This window comes from Marmota marmota, unplaced genomic scaffold, assembly GCF_001458135.2.
Source record: "Marmota marmota marmota unplaced genomic scaffold, marMar, whole genome shotgun sequence".
Taxonomy (NCBI): Eukaryota; Metazoa; Chordata; class Mammalia; order Rodentia; family Sciuridae; genus Marmota; species Marmota marmota.
Genome location: NW_026000057.1, coordinates 5,972,845 through 5,989,209, shown reverse-complemented (window position 1 = coordinate 5,989,209; position 16,365 = coordinate 5,972,845). Strand labels below are relative to the sequence as shown.

The following is a 16,365-nucleotide window of genomic DNA, read 5'->3' as shown; positions in this document are numbered from 1 at the left end:
TTGGTACAAAAAAAAAAAAAAAAAAAGTGCAGGTGTTATACCTGCTAGCCTTCTGGGAGTCTTAAATTATTGGACACACTAGGCAAAAGATGCCCACGTGACTACTTCCACACAAAAATACGAGGAAGGGAGTCTCTAGCAAAATCTGTATACAGAAGCACCCACCACAAGCTTGCTGCACTTTGTACTTTCACTGCTGGGGGAAGAATATGCTCTCTGTGACCCCTCTGCAGGGAGGAACAGCATAAGGAAGCTACACGTGGATTCTACCAGGCTCCCCCAGTGTCTTCTTGTACAATCTAGCTGGGTACCCTGTGTATTAAATCTATCTGTGAGGACAACCGTAAGCTAAGTTTACTGCATCATCCCAGCAAGTCTCTGAACATGGGTACAGTCTTAAGGACCCCCTGACACATTCAGAGATGGGTCTAGAATTATTGGGGGTCACTCTGTACAGGCTTCCTTCACCAAGTAGCCATTTCCCCCCCACTCTTTCAGCGACGGTGGGAACTAGAGGGTGAATGGAAGTGTAGCACAACTAAAACTGCTAACCCCCAGTGTGCCGGCGCTGACGCGGTCAACCCTTAGGCTAGCCACTGTCTGGCTAACGTTTATTTACCAAAACATTTAATGAGGCAGGACATTAGTGTCTGTCATTCTAATAATGCAGAAATAGAGATACTAACATATGGCCAGCAATCAGGTACCTCTGACTAAATGTGGCTGTGATTCAGAATGCTTTTGATCTGGGGGAAGTTCAGAAGAATTCAAACGAGAAGATGAGCTTTGCACAGTGCAGAGCTGATCTAGACAGAGGCACCCTCTTCAGGCTTCTCTCCCGCTTCTCGTTTCCCACAGAAAGCTGCACACTACCGTATCTCAAAATGATGGGAAGTGGTCCTCTCATTATTTAAGCTGCTATTGCTTAAATTCTTATTAAATTGTTTATTTCAGCACGGACTCATATCTTCCATGGTCAAAGCGAGGGATTTTGAAAGGTTTCCCTGGTAGCTGGCCTGGGGCAGGAGGGGGAAGAATAGGGGAGGGGACAAAAGCCACACAGCCTTCTCAGGGAATAAAGCATAAATGAGAGATAAATGGTGTCCTTCTCTCTTCCTCTCCTAGTTTCCTGGGCAGAAGCATAGGAAATAAATCAGCAGCAAAATCAACAAAGGATGAGTCTGACAATATGCTCCTAGTCCCAACTTCTCCTGGACTATACCAAAACTCTTGGTTTCCTGTGGGTCTAGGTTCTTAACCTGGATGTCCCCAGAATTCCTGAAACTGTATATACATTCCTTTTGTGACTAAATAGACAACTTTCTGGGAACAAAACCCAAGGATTTCATTAAATTTTTAAAGTGGCTACTGATGTAATAAAGCTTCAAAACTGATAGAGAGGCTGTCTGGTGTAGGGATGGCCTTTCAAATGCTAACTCTCCAAATGAATGGCAGACCCAAGGACCAGCCAGCAAGGAGATGTGGAAGAATGGAGGATGCATCAGAACACACACTGAAGTCTTGAAAAACAATTCCCTAGTAAAAGAAATTATACAGAAGTCAACAGAACAGCTACTTCTAGCTTAAACTGTGGACTGAGAACATTAAAAACTGAAGCGCATTAAAGAAGTTCAAGTCATAAAAATATGGGATCAGAGCAACAGGTTCTTGCTTGAGTGCCTTTAAAGGACCAATTTCTACCTCAAATTATGTTGATCCGATACACACTCCTGATCTGTTTTCCTAAGGATCAGGTCTACAAGTTACCTCAAGGTCATGAAGGAGATACCTGAAGTAGGAAAAATATAAACAAAACTGAGTTAAATCAAAGTCACTGAATAATCTGTGGACCTGAGGATGCAGGTGCTTCATGCTCTGTTATCTTCTCACATTGTGTAAAGTATGAGCTGCTTGTGATAAAAATCTTATCAAGATAATATAAGTAAAAGGATTCACTAAAAGGTATCAGCAGGAAGTAGAAATCTCTGGAACTCAAGGCTGCTTTGATCAGTAACGAAAGGTCATCAAGAGTCAAGGTAGCAGTTCTCCATTTCCTGCCTGTGCATTCCCATCTTTGGGGCTGCAAGATCTTCTCTGGCCACTGTCTTCCTGTTCTGTTGCACCTGACCCATGGACAAAGGTTTTTCACCACCCCCTCCCCAGGACATGGACAATCTCACAATAGCTAGCTCAGTTTCTCCACATCCTGATTCCAAACTTGTAGGAAAGAGAATCTGACTCAGCCTGATTTCTAGTTCGACTGATACTGTTAACCCTGGTGCCACCTACATATCTAGTGAAGATGAGAGCAAGTCATCCAAACAGGATAGAGAAGCCCTTCTCTGCAGTGAGCAGATCTCAGAGGGGCTGGGCTGTTGCCCAACGTAAATATTTGTACCACACTATTATGAAGAACTGCAGATTGAGGAGGAATCCAGACACATAAAAATGGGAAGCAACCAAGTTCAGAGTCTACAAAAATATCCCTCTCCCAGCTCTGCCTATCTAGAAGGAGCAGGAAATCTTTAGTGGGGAGAGCACTTTACAAGTATTCTAGTCTGGTGCAAATGGCAACATTATTACTGTAGACTCTCAACAGTACACATCCTACAGACCGAGTGCAGCATCCCTAATCTGAAATCTCAACTCCAAATGCTCTTAAATGCATGAACACAACACTCAGAAAGTTTCACAACTTGAAGCATTTTGGATATGGAGATTCGAGATGTTCAACTGATGGAGTCTATGCAAATATGCCAAAATTAATTTTAAAAACCCTGAAATCCCAAATACTTCTGGTCCCAAGCATTTTACTCAATCAACATAGTAATATAAACTTTCATCTTTAATTCCAAAATCTTTGCTAAAAGCATGGAACTTATTCAAGATGTGCTTATGGTTCCGAGGGGGGAAAAATCAGTTCTTTACATATTACTGAAGTGATATTTTGTGTTTATATTTCCCACTTATAGTGTTTGGTATAATTTTAAAGTTATGAAAAAATTTTTTGCAACATCAAAATTTTCTATTTTCAGTGCTTTGGTACAATCCACAACTATTCCATATCTGCTATTTCTGAGGATTAGCTTACAGTAGTCCAGCCTATTAGTGGCAACAAAGACTAAAGGCCTTCTTCCTAAAGCCATTTAAGATGGAAGGAGGCTTAGGAACACCATCTCCAAAGCCACACAGTTCTGGGTTTGAATCCCAGCAATGCCACTTACCAAGGGTAACACCAGGCAAATTCTCACGCTAAGCCCCAGTTTCCTCATTTGCAAAATGAGGACAATAATATCTACCCCACAGAGTTGTCAAGCAGGATATCAAATGACACCATGTACATAACAGAGTGTGAGCATTTGTAACCGTCAGCCATACTGCTACTGTATATGAGTCATAGTGATGGTGGTAAAGATGAGGAGGATGGTAACCAGAGCTTAGCAAAAGTTTTAAGAGAGGTGAAGCCAACAGGCCTGACACTGCCCAATGCCCCAGAGGAGGTAGTAGCATCTATGTTGTGTGGTTCCTGTTGCATTTGAGACAGCAAACTAAAAGTCACATGAGAGACGCCTTCCTTTTCTATCATATCCACAGGGATGAAAATCAGTTTCAACCCTTAATTTTCTCAAAATGCAAACAAGTTACTACAATTGTTTAATATAAAATGTGATTATTCACACATTTATCAGCAGCAGTGCAGGGGTTAAGAAACAGAACTGGAAAGAGCTTCAAATCCCAGCTGGGTCACTTTCTAATTCTATGATCTGAAGTAAGTCAATCAATTTCCGTCATGTGCAAAGCATCAGTGAAGTGTGTAACTTGCCCAACTCGTCCCTGCAACCACCCTATCAGGTGGGACTTTAGTTATTATTTTATAGAAAAGGAAAGTGGAAATGAGAATAAATAGATCACACAAGTCATACAACCTGGTAGAGCCAAGATTCCAATCCTAGGAATTTTCCTTCAGAGCCCACCATGATACATTATGCCATCCTGCCTGCAGAACCCTTCAGTGAAATGCCACATAAGGAGTTGACCCTAGACCTGGCACATGATCATCTATCAATGTTGGTTATTGTCATTATTTCCAGTTTTATCTGGAGAGAGATAAGAGATGGCTCTGAAAGACTTCACAAAGAAAAAAAAATGATCAGTAGGGCCATGCAAGAAACCAAGCCAATAAACACCCACGTGACCTCCCTTCTAGAGGAGAGCCAGCCAAGGGGCTCTCTCTCCTGTCATGCACACACACCACCATGCCGACCCCTCACACTCTGGTTCTAATTTTCCCTTGCAAGTACTCTTCATGGTGCTGAAATAAAAACAACTTAAAATGAAATGAAGGTTAGGATCATAATCTTTGTGACCACTGTGGGGAGGAGGCAGGGGATTGAACTCGGCTGGTTTTGAACTTGAGATCCTCCTGTCTCAGCCTCCCAAGCTGCTGAGATTACAGGAGTGCACCACCACGCCCAGCTTTGTGACCACTTTCACTTCTGCAAATGCTGTTTGAAGGTCAAGTTGTAAGCACCTGACGAGGCTCTGAGGACCCATCTCTGTAACCCTGCATCTCCAGACACTTTGGCAGAGAATTTCAGATGGGAAGAACCTCAGGGTTCAGCCAGCCTCACCCCAACTCCTTGACTCATCTCTACCAAGAACACATTCCCATGGAATTGAAAGTATCGTGCCATTCTTGCTTCTGAATCAGAAACTCACCTCTTGGCAAGTTCCATTCCCTTCTACTGAGTATGCTCAGTATGACAACAAACAATAAATTTGTTCAATCAAGAATGCAGTGCTCCCATTTTCTGGAGACCACCCCAGTGCTTTTTCTTCACTGGACACTCAGATGCTACAGAATGACTCTCATCTCCCCAATGTTCTTCTATCAAACCACTCTGGCCCCATGGAAAAAATCACGTCTACCATCTCCAGAGCTGCATAACAGTTCAAAGCAGAGGCTTCCTATGCCCTGGCTCACAGAAACAGAACGGGCAAGACAATGTCCTCATTATTTTCCCTTCTCTCCTTAAAGGAGGAAGAAAGGAAGTTAGAAAGTTTCGTGTTTTCAAAGCATTTTTTTAAAACACTCCCAAAAATGCAAGGCCATGTTAAGGAAAAAAAAAAAAAATACAGAGGTCATGTTTTGATGCCAAGAGGCCAACATTCATGAAAACTTGAGGCAGGGGGAGCTCTGAAAATCTGTCAAATATTGCTGTAAGATTTTAACTCTGAACAGTTGATACTTGGGAGTTTTATGATTGTCGTTAAGACACGTATTTTTCTCTCATATGAAAACTTGCTGCCTAGCAACTCGGGGCCAGCAAAGCTAAATCAAGAAGCATTTCAGCATGGAGGTTTGTTTCTTCTTTTAAAGATTTCTTTTTCCCATTAAATGACAAGCACACTCTATGACGGGAAGATCCCCTGGACTCGATTGAAAACAGTTTGAATACTACTCACTCAGCCTCTTTGCATTCAAGGATGACGGAGTCACCTGGAGAGTTCTAGGATGTATGCTGCTTTTGTGGCAACAGGAAGGGAGCCATGGGCTGTCCTCTGTCAAAAACATTCCAAATGTGGCTGCTGCTGGGACCCCAAGTTGAGACTAAAAGGGGATTCCATTCCACACTGCACTGAGAACAGGGATGCGTCCTCCTAACTTTGTTTGCAACCTTCTAAGTTTTGCCAAAGATAGGCAGACACAAATCAGAAAGTTGGTTGCAAAGTTAACAAGAATAATTCAATACAGTCTAATATGCCTAACTTAATATTTTGGAGATCACCTTAGATACCTGATGAGAAACACAATCATCCCCCAGTTGTGGAAGATTGGTTCCAAGAACCCTACAGGTACCAAAATTCACAGATGTTGAAGCCCCTTATATATAAAATGTCATAGTATTTTCACAGAGTTTATGCACATCCTCCTGCAGACTTATATCCTCTCTAGATTACTTATAATACCTAATACAAAGTAAATGCTACACAAATAGCTGTTATTCTATATTGTTCAGGGAATAATAAGAAAGGCTGCACATGTTCAGTACAGATGCAGTTTCTTTCCCCTGGTAGTCACTTGGCTCCATAGATATGGAAACTGTGCTTCCCCCCTTGTCACCTTTCTCTTCTGCTATTCTGTGATTGGAGGACATAGACTAATGGAGGACTTTGTAATACATACTGGCAACAGGGGTCATTCAAACTATTCTGAAAAAAACCTCTGGAAAGGACACAGACATCAGCCTTCTCCACAAAGCATGATCATCTCAAATGACCCTCCATCTTCAAGCCACGAAAAATGTGACCCTGGGAGGATCCCCATGTCAAAAGCCAAAATGCTTATTTTGACAAAATTAGAAGAATCCTCATCAAGAGAAAGTTTCATGTGAATAAAATGTAATTGTCTCTTGGCACCCTGTGGTCCAGAGAAACTGTAGTACTCAATGGATAGTACTGAACAAATATCATGACCTCCTGACCATCAAAAAATCACAGAAAACATCAGGGTAAATAGAAATGCCACAGAAGGCTAAGGCTGATCCAAAGTATGCTGCTTTGCAAGTCATGCTGAAAAGCCAACTGAAACTCCCAATGGGATCAACACAATGTAGATTAAAATTGCATTAGCGTATAAAGTGATTTGGTTGAGAGTAACATTATATACCTTACTTTATATGAGTTGCCCATTTTTTATATTAACATAAAATAACATTAAAAGAAAACCACCCTGATATATTTTGATAGTTCTCAAAAGCTCTTCAGAATCTTCAAAGGCCCTTGGGGAGTAGGATCGAGGAGAAAGAAGAGGAAGAGTCACATTATAAATCTAATATGTAACATTAAAGTATAAAATATGAGAATGAACCCACATATTTTTATGTGTGTGTATATGTACATATGTGTGTGTGTGTGTATGTGAGCACACACACAATTATATAGACCCTATGACTCCTGAGAGGGTTTGTTACCTTTTAACTAAGTTCCTTTAAAGAGGTCCCCCTCCCCAGATGTGAGCTGCTGTATTTCACCACATAATTGATATAGATTTTATGGTAAATTGGTCTGCCAAAAAGTGGGTGCAACCATCATGTGAAGCTTTTTAGTTTTAATGTGCCGGTATTACTTTAAAAATCATTTCTTACAAAACTGTCTTTGGTGCAATATTGGGGTGCACAGAGTACTCACGAATATACATTTATGCAGCACAAAGGATTATGCAAGTGAGTGAAGGTAGCCAGTTCACTACAGGGTTAGCTGGAGGTGAAGCTCAGAGGCACAGCACTTGCCCAACATGCACAAGGCCCTAGATTCAGTTCTCAGCACCACAAAGAGTTTTTAAAAGCTTCTCTAGACCATGAGAGTGCCGAGTGAGCTGCACACAACTCAGGTGCAGGCACCAGGGGTCCTGCCCGGTCCTTCCTGTCCACATCAGTTCTGACTTCTCCTCCCACAGTATTCTTGGGGTGGGGTGGGGGTTCTGGGGCATTCTTCTGTCTCTGTCATGAGAATCTTGTACTGCCAGCCATTCCTCAGCACTATAGCTGTAGGAGCTGACATCACTCTTGCTCTCAACAGATATTCCACTCCAGAGGAGCTCACACCTCCAGCTGGTCCTCACCCTCCCCTCTGGTGGGCAGAGACAAGCGTCCTTGACAACACCCCTAGCAACCCTGACACTGATGGGGTCTTCCAGCTCTTCTTTCATCACTAATACAACTTCCTGGTTTTCAAGGATATTGTTCTTATCCTAGTGTTAAAGAGCAAACTCTAAGTTAGGCCATTTCAGTTCCAACCCAAATATTGCCACTTTCTAGCTGTGTGCTCACAGGTGAACTTATCTCTCACCTGTACAAAGGAACAACGTAAGCATTTTGCACTTATATAGGGATGCTGTCACATATTGATTCAAGGGGGGTTTTATGTCTTTAATATGCATTTTAAGTTTATTTGTACGTCAACAAAAACATCCAGCCCCTGTATGGTTGTACAAGATGAACACTCTATAGTAATCCAAAAGCATGTAGTGTCATAAGAATTCAGTACATGCTTTCTCAGGCCAACCTCATGTCTTGGGCTACATCCTATATATTACATCTTTTATCCCTAAAATTCTCTTAATAAATTTGCATCCCACATCTCCCACTGTCTATTGGGCTTATGTTGCTGGACATACAGATAATTGAAATTTATTGTTACAATTTAAAATTTATTCCTACCACAAAACTTCTTTTTCTTCCTTTTATTAAAGGTGCACCAATATTCTTCCAGGATTTTTTTTTTTTTAATTTGGTATGTTACAACTCTGCATTTTGCTGGGATCATTGCTGCACATTCCTATAGGCACACAACTTAACAATACCATTTGACCAATATCAGTCCTTAGTCCTGAATTCTTACAATACTTTCCTCAGAGAACACTCACAAATCAATCCCTGGATACCCCTATCCTCCTGACTAGGGCAGGCCCTGACTGACTTTTCTTCTGGTGCTTCATTCTACTTCTTGCTATTGCAAACCCTGTTCTCAGATTAAGCTACCTGAAGCAGTTTACTTGAAAACCGTGAATGGTCCTAGTACCTGTGAAATTAAAAGCAAAAGTCCTAAGTGGCATTCTCAACCTCCTCCACCGCCCCGAATCTCTTTCCAGCCTCATACTGTGCCATCGCCCAAGTTCCAACAAGAGCTGTGTTCCCAGAACATACGCCTCCTCGCTGGGCTTCTGACTACATGATCTCCCGTACCTGAAATGTCCTCTTAACACATCTCCACCTGTTCAAACTCCACTCTAAACCTATTCAAACCACCTACTCAGGGAAACTTTCCAGATTCCCCTTAGTTGGACATAAACTCTCCCCACTAAAATCCCCATCTCTCTAAGAACACCGAGTTTCCACCACAGTGTAGCTCCTTTTGGACATTTCTTCTTTCCCTTACTAGGACTCATGGTATCATTTCTCCCAAATCTCACATCACATCTGACTCACAGCAGGCATGCAGGAAGAAAGGTTCTGAATTAATGCATAACAAGTTCATTTTGCAAAACTTGTGCAAAACTCACCAACTTCAAGGCACAACACCAAATTGAGGAGCCTCGGAGAGTTTACAGTACCCTTTCCACCTGGGAAACACAATTTTCTGGTTTGCAAGGTTAGAAAGACCTTGATTTTTTTTTTGGCTCATAAACACTTCTTTTAAAACAACATCTTAATGTATCGCATGTCCATGAAGCCAAAACATATGGTGTAAGTTTCCTATCAAGTACACATGGATTTTATAAAAAAAAAAAAAAAAATGGCAAAGAGACTAAGAGAGAAATGGTGATCTCCAAAGTAGATTAACTAGGGGTCTGACTAACTCTCAAATTCAGCTAGAGCTCTCCTGCTTTAATTACATGAAGTTTCCTCTTTGCTTTTGGGACTCTCCTAGAATGGATGTTTTTCACATTCCCAGGGAGGGCGAATAAATAATGGAGGAAAAGAAAACAGCTCTCTCATCCTTTCTCCTGTCCAGTATCCCTTGGGTTTCTGCTCCTCTTCCATTATTATCTCTTCCTTCCTCACAAGACTATTCTTTTAGACTTGCCTATCCCCACTCTCTTTACCCCCCTTGCTTCCAAACATTTACTCAGAGGAGCTCTATCCCTCCTCACTGCTTTGGAGTCAAAAATAAGATCCTGGGCAGGTATCTGTGTGTCAGGTGTTGGGGAAACCTGTGGCTCATGTACACACATATGTCCACAGAGTTTATAAGAACAACTCCTCTTGTCAGCAGAAATGTTCCTCCTCAGAGCAGAGCCTGGACTCTAATATAAAGTCCAGCTGAGCAAGAACAGAGCTAGGAATGGAAAATGGGAGAGAAAAGGAGAGGTGATGGCGGAGTTCAGTTCTTAGAATTCACTCCACTCTGCCCTCCACCGCCAGCCACTGCTGTTTCCAGGCCTCAATCCACGCATACCATGGAGAACCAGAAACCTCACTGCCTCCCTTCTCAACTGGAAGCTGGTGCTGAGGTTGGTGGTGGTGTGGTCACAGCATCGGTCCAGTCTCAAAAAACAGAAAGAAAACAAAGCCCTCTACTCAGTTCTAGAAAGTTCCATCTCAGAGCTGGGACACTTCCATCTGCTATGACTATGCTACTGGCTCACTGGTTCTACCCGGAAGTTCATGTAAGATTTGCTTAAAAAAAAAATGGCAAAGAGAGAGAGAAATGGTGATCTCCAAAGCAGATTAATTAGGGGTCTGTACCGCTTACCTCCCAGCAGAAAAATCATGCGTTTTTCCCTCAGCTTCAGATAAGGGAAGATAACAGGAAGCTATAGCATGACATGGCGTCCCTCTTTCCTAAGAGCAAGACTTCACAGCTACGATCCATCAAAGTTCCCTTAATTAGGATTTAACCAAATGATAGTTGAAACTGAACATGGTATCAAAGCTTGTAGTCTATTTCTTTTTTGAAAAATGAACCATAGCCATCTCCCCATGAGCTGTCTGGAGGGTGCAGTGCACACTAATGAGGTTTAATGACAGTGTGACAGGACCATAAATGGAGGCATCAATTCCCCACCACTGGCTACCAAAAATAAAGAAAAAAAAAAAAAAAACTACCTACACACATTTAAAAAACAAGCTGCTTTGAATATACTGGTAAAGAGACTCACCAAACTGGGTTTCCAGCTTAACTTTTCAGTGGAAAGCAATGTTCACACAAGCTAGAAATGCTCCAGCAAAAGCAACAAAGACCCAAGAGATGCTCCCATGATGCTTTGCTCAAAGGAACTACATCTGCATTTGCCTGTCTCTCCCAATCCTCCAACTCTCTCAAAATGTACTGAATGCATTATTAGCTCATGCAATAAATATTCACTGAGCCCCTGACACGCACCAGGTGCTATTGTTAAGTATACAAAAAGATCTCTGCCCTCAACAATGCAGCAGGGAGAAACAGAATACAACTAAGAAAGCAAGTTCTATAGTTTTTGTTGTTCTTGTTGTCGGTACTGGGAATTGATCTCAGGGGCACTCAACCACTGAGCCACGCCCCGAGCCCTATTTTGTATTTTATTTAGAGACAGGGTCTCACTGAGTAGCTTAGTGCCTTTCCGTTGCTGAGGCTGGCTTTGAACTGCAAGTTATATAGTTTATTGGCTAGAATAAGAGTTATGGGATACCAATCCCAAAACACAGTCATCACCCCAGCTGTGACAGGCTTCCCAACAGGGGCTGTGACTTCATCTCTCCACGCTGGCACCTGTTATGTATTTGGCATACAATACAACCTCAAATTTTTAAAATCCTCTCAATACACAAATGATTGAACAAGTTTCTTCAGAATAATTCCCTATAAAAAAGTTACTGGAATGGTGCTGAACAAAATGAGAGAAAAAAAAAAATTCAGAAGTTCCTAAAAGACTCTAAGCTGTTTTTAAAAATTATGTACTGCCTATACAGAAATGACAAGCGAGACAGCTCAGGTTAAGAGTATTGATTTTCAACCCAGTCTCAACCGAGAGCCAACCAACTCAACAATGCAGGTGAACCCCCCAAAATTACTAATGCAACTGACAGAATGGGGGAATGTGATGTGCTTTTATCTGGAAAGAGGGCTAGTAACTTTCATTAGCTTCTCAGAGGTCTGTCATCCCATGAAGATTAAGAAGTGCTGCCCTAAAGAATAAATGTATTTTGAAAACTACATGCATGCCTTTGGCCATAGAAAAAACACACGACTTTTAATCCACAGTTAGCCTCTTCATTTTTCTTATGAGGTGGAGGCTTTACTTAGAGGCAGGCAAATGGCAGTCCCTTTGAGCAAAGCACCAGGGGGAGCATCAGGTAGCCCCTCCTCCACATGTCCGTCACAGACTGTCTTGCCCGCGCTTACTGACCCTGACAAAGGCCAGGCAGAGTCAGGACAGCAAGCCGCTCCTTCAGATTCTAAGTCCAAACCAAGCTCCCATGGGTCAAAATAACACCAGCAGATGTCACAGATGTCACACTCAGGTCTTGCTTTAACTACTGTGAACAAAAGCCTGAGGACCATGAGTGGAACCTTCCCCCATGTTCCAGACTGACAACGCTCTCTCCTACGTTCTTATCAGAGAGAGAAGACGCTTCCTCCCCAGGGCAGCCATTCCCCTTGCTCTGCTCCCCATACTTGTAAGGAAGGTGAAAGTCCAACAGCACAACACGCATGGCTGATACAGCTATTGGAAAGTGTCCTCAAGGTGATTCCAGTGCTACTCCAGGGTTGAAAACTATGGGTCTAGAGAAGGTACCAGCAAGCGTGTTCTGTAAAGGGCCTGATAGTACATCTTTTTGCCTGGTGGGCTACCCGGTCTCTGTTGTAACTATTCAATCCTGCTGATATGTCATCAGAGTAGCCACAGGTAATATGTAATTGAGGAAAAAATAACAGTAATCTGGGAAAGGGATCACAGGGCAACAATAACAAATAGTACTTTAAGCATTTCAAATGTCACACTATTCACAAGAGCTAAAATATGGAATCAACCCAGATGCTCTTCAATGGATTAACGCAAAAAGAAAATGTGGTATGTATACATACATACATGTGTGTGCACACGTGCACAAAGGAATACTATTCAATCATAAAAAGAATGAAATTCTGTCATTTGCAGCAACACGGTGGAACTGGAAGTCATTATGTGAAATGGAATAAGTCACACAGAGAAAGACAAACACCACATGTGCTCACTCAGTTGTGGAACCCAACAGGTCAATCCTGCAGAAGACAGAATGGATTAGTGGTCACCGGAAGCAGGGTGGGAAGGGAAAAAGAGAAAGGCAGGTGGGGGGAAATAGGGCGCCAAAACTGAAGGAGAAAAGAGGTGTTACCTCTGGTTCTTCTCGAGTACAACAAGCCGACTGCAGATTAAAACCTCCTATGATATATTTCAAAATGGCTATAGAGTTTTAAACTCCCAACACATAAAAACAACTAATGGTTGAAGAGAAGGAAATGCTAATTACCCCGATTTGATTATTGTGTGTTGCATACATATACTGAATTACCATAATGCACCCCATAAAATGTACAAATATTATGTCACAATTTTTTTTTTTAAAACACACAGGGATATAGTGGGAGGAAGAGTATTCCAGAAGTTTCTGCTCACCCTGACATGAATCTCCTAATCCAAACCAAGTTCAACCCCATCCCAGAACCACAGGAATGCATGCCCAACCCCCTTCCCGCCCCTGCAGATGTACTGCCTGAGCCTAAGTCAGGGTCCACCCTTCCCTGACTCTCTTCCTTCACTTGAGATTCACAACATCTGGTCCAACCAGGAAGGTTTTTTGCAAGGCAAGGTGACTTTTAGGATGCAAACAGATGCTAGCCATGGCCAGTGGGTGTCAGGGGAGCCTGCTCCTCCACACTAGCTCTCAGGGATGCTCATGATCCATGTCATAGTTTAGATCTTGAATGTCGCTCAAACACCCAAGTGTTAAAGGTTTGGCCTCAGAGTGGTGCTACTGGGAGGTGCAGAACCTTTGAGAGGCAGAGCATGGTGGGAAGAAGCAGGGTAGGGGCGTGTCTTGACAGGGGACAATAGATTCCCCAGACCCTCTTTCTGTTTTCCCGGCTACCATGAGGTGAGCAGCTCCGCCCTCCCCCACAGCCTCCCAACATGAGGTCTGTGCTGCAACCATCCAACAGCCACAGGGCCAGGCAACCATGGACCAAAACCCCTGAAACTGTGAGCCAAAGTAAAACTTTCCTCCTTATAATTCGATCGTCCCCAATATTTCTCACAGTGGCAGAGGCTAACACAATCCTCCTGCTGTCTCTCCTCCTTTCAACTTTTGGTCTTTTTCGAAGCCTCAAAGGCCCTAACTTGATCAAGAGTTTAGGAGTGCTATGACACAAAATTTCAGTGAGAAATTCAAGAACAGGAATGAAAGCAACAAAAGACCCTCAGCAGCTCACAAACACGTTGCAGATATTCATCTCCATCTGGATTGCGTGTTTCTCCACTAAACCAGGAAGGTGAGAGAAGACAAGCCCAGATTTATGGAATTCCATCAGAAGATGGACACTCAGTGAGAATTTTGTAGTATTAACAAAATTAAAGAAGACAGAGACAGGGAGGGGAACTCGAAGGGGCCAGTTGTACGTGACATGGTAATAAAGCTCCAAACAGGAATTCTCTTGAACAATTTTACCTTTTCGTGATTTTCGATTAAGATTTCCACCACAATATTCTGAAACTTCAAATCCATGATGGCAGCAACAGTCTCTTCCTGCGGCCTCATCAGAGTTGGTCCAAACACCACGCCTAAATTTGCCACGGTCATTAGATTCTGCTTGGAGTGATTTGAAACACTAATATTGAAGAAAGGGGGGAAAAGATCTGTGTTTAATTACACAGCAATAACTGTAGAACACACAGCATTCTGTCACTCTGTCTTCCTTAGAACAAGGACTCCTGGGGCTCAAATCACCCTCAGGACCAGCTCTGAACAATGGGATCCAGGATCTGACCACACCCTACAGGCTGAGGCTCCTGCCTGCTCTTCTGCTTTTCTCTGGCTCTCCTGTCGTCACAATGGCTTGCTAAGTAATTCTGTGTATATGCTAAGCTCATTTCCTCCAAAGATGTAGGATACCCACCTTTCCCTACATTGGTACCTCCGTGTTTCTAGGGACTACTGGACTGCACGGCACCTTGGTAAAAATCAGCTTCATGAGCAGGCGGAGCGGGACCAGACATCCCTGCTCACTCTGGCAGCCTGGCATCAGAGTGCAGTGAACAATATGGACAACTGTCCTCAGCAGTCCTGCTACTTTATTCAGGCCTCAAATCAAGGACTTCATTCTCAAATGAATGAATTCTTCTACAGTAACCCTCTGTATAGTCTTCACAATCAACATGTGTCCTCTCTTCCCTTAATTGTATGTTTATTGCCACTGATATCTGAAATAATTTTTTATTTTTATTGTTATGTTTGTCTATCCCCCTTAGAAAATTTTGTGAAGGTAGGGACTGCATCTATCTTGCTCAACTGTGTATTTATTGGCACCTAAAAAAGCCATTCAATAAATATACATTAACCAAATAAATGAGTGGCTATACATCAAGACCTCAAGTGAGCCATAATATCCTCTGGCCTTCAGTTTTATTTATGTAAAATAAAAATTCTGAAACAGTGTTCCTCGCCTTCCTCTGTAAAATTTTACAGTTATAGTGATCTGAGAGTCATTTATATTTGGGGGAAAAAAGGGCTAATCCTCCACTGATTTACTGGATTTTGCTAGCTATTTAAAGAGTGTGGAAGAAAGAATGGACCCTATGAAATGACTCCCCATTACTGGATTAAACAAACTTAAGGACATGTTCAAACTCAGCTCGGGAGGCATGAAACCAAGCTAACATTGCTAACGGATTTATAATCCCATTTCCAGAATCTGTATATGGGCAATATATAGCATTCTCCTCTTTCACTTGAAATCAAACCCCGAGTTGCTGGCAATGCTGCTAAGCAAATAATTATACAACTCCACGAAGGCATTGGATTTCACCACGCTAGTCCAAAACACACAGAGGGAGTCCAGCGCCCGGCCTGCCCTTTCCAGGTGTGGTCCCTGGTATTGTGTATACAGCCCCGGCTCCACCCGGGCCAAATCCAAGCACAGGGCCGGGCACCCACAGCCGAGCACCCACAGCCAAGCAGAGAAAACTACAAGGAGAGCAAAGAGACTTACTTTGTTAAATGCTTCACCAAAATATCCAACATCTCTTTATTTCTCTCTGGTAGTTTGTGCACCAAGAAATGGATAGCGTTAACTCGAGATTCCGGGCTGCCACTTTCTTTACAAAGAAAGAAAAGAACAGTTAATGGAGTACTTGGAATCAAATATATTCCCCAAACCAATAATTCTAACAGCTCATCTGTTCACAGCCTAAAAACAGATTTTCACTCTATTTTGCCACCTTGAAGAGGAAAAAGATCTATTTCCCGCTATCCTTAATCTGCCGATGCCCTCCTCAGACACATGCCCCGGGCCCATAAGGCGATTTCCCTGCAGCTGCAACCAGCGCCTTTTCTGGGTTTAAGTAGAAGAACAGGGAGCCTCTCCCGCAGGCAGGTCACACTTCCAGTCCTGGGGTGCAAGTCGAATACCAGCAATGAAGAGGTTCCCCGTTATGGGTTGAACTGCGTCCCCCACCCCCAAAGATGCTGAAGCTCTGACCCTTAACACTTCAAAGCGAGCGTCTCTGAAACTGAACTTGGGACTTATTTTAACTGGGTGTTTACACAGGCATGGAAACACGTGTATGCGTACAGAAGGTAAAAGTGTGGGCTCACAGTGTCCTAGAGACGCGTGGCATGGCGAGCC

At 42.7% G+C, this 16,365-nt stretch overlaps 1 protein-coding gene across 1 annotated transcript in view; it reads right to left on the bottom strand.

Annotated features, from left to right (window-relative positions):
* The window catches only part of Arhgap10 (Rho GTPase activating protein 10), a 258,740-nt gene that overhangs the window by 85,719 nt on the left and 156,656 nt on the right, over positions 1-16,365 (bottom strand). The window contains exons 19-20 of the mRNA XM_048813852.1: positions 15,730-15,835; positions 14,190-14,349 (exon numbers count right to left, since the gene is read on the bottom strand). Of these exons, the coding sequence (XP_048669809.1) occupies positions 14,190-14,349; positions 15,730-15,835 (266 nt within the window). The remainder of the gene's footprint in view (positions 1-14,189; positions 14,350-15,729; positions 15,836-16,365) is intronic.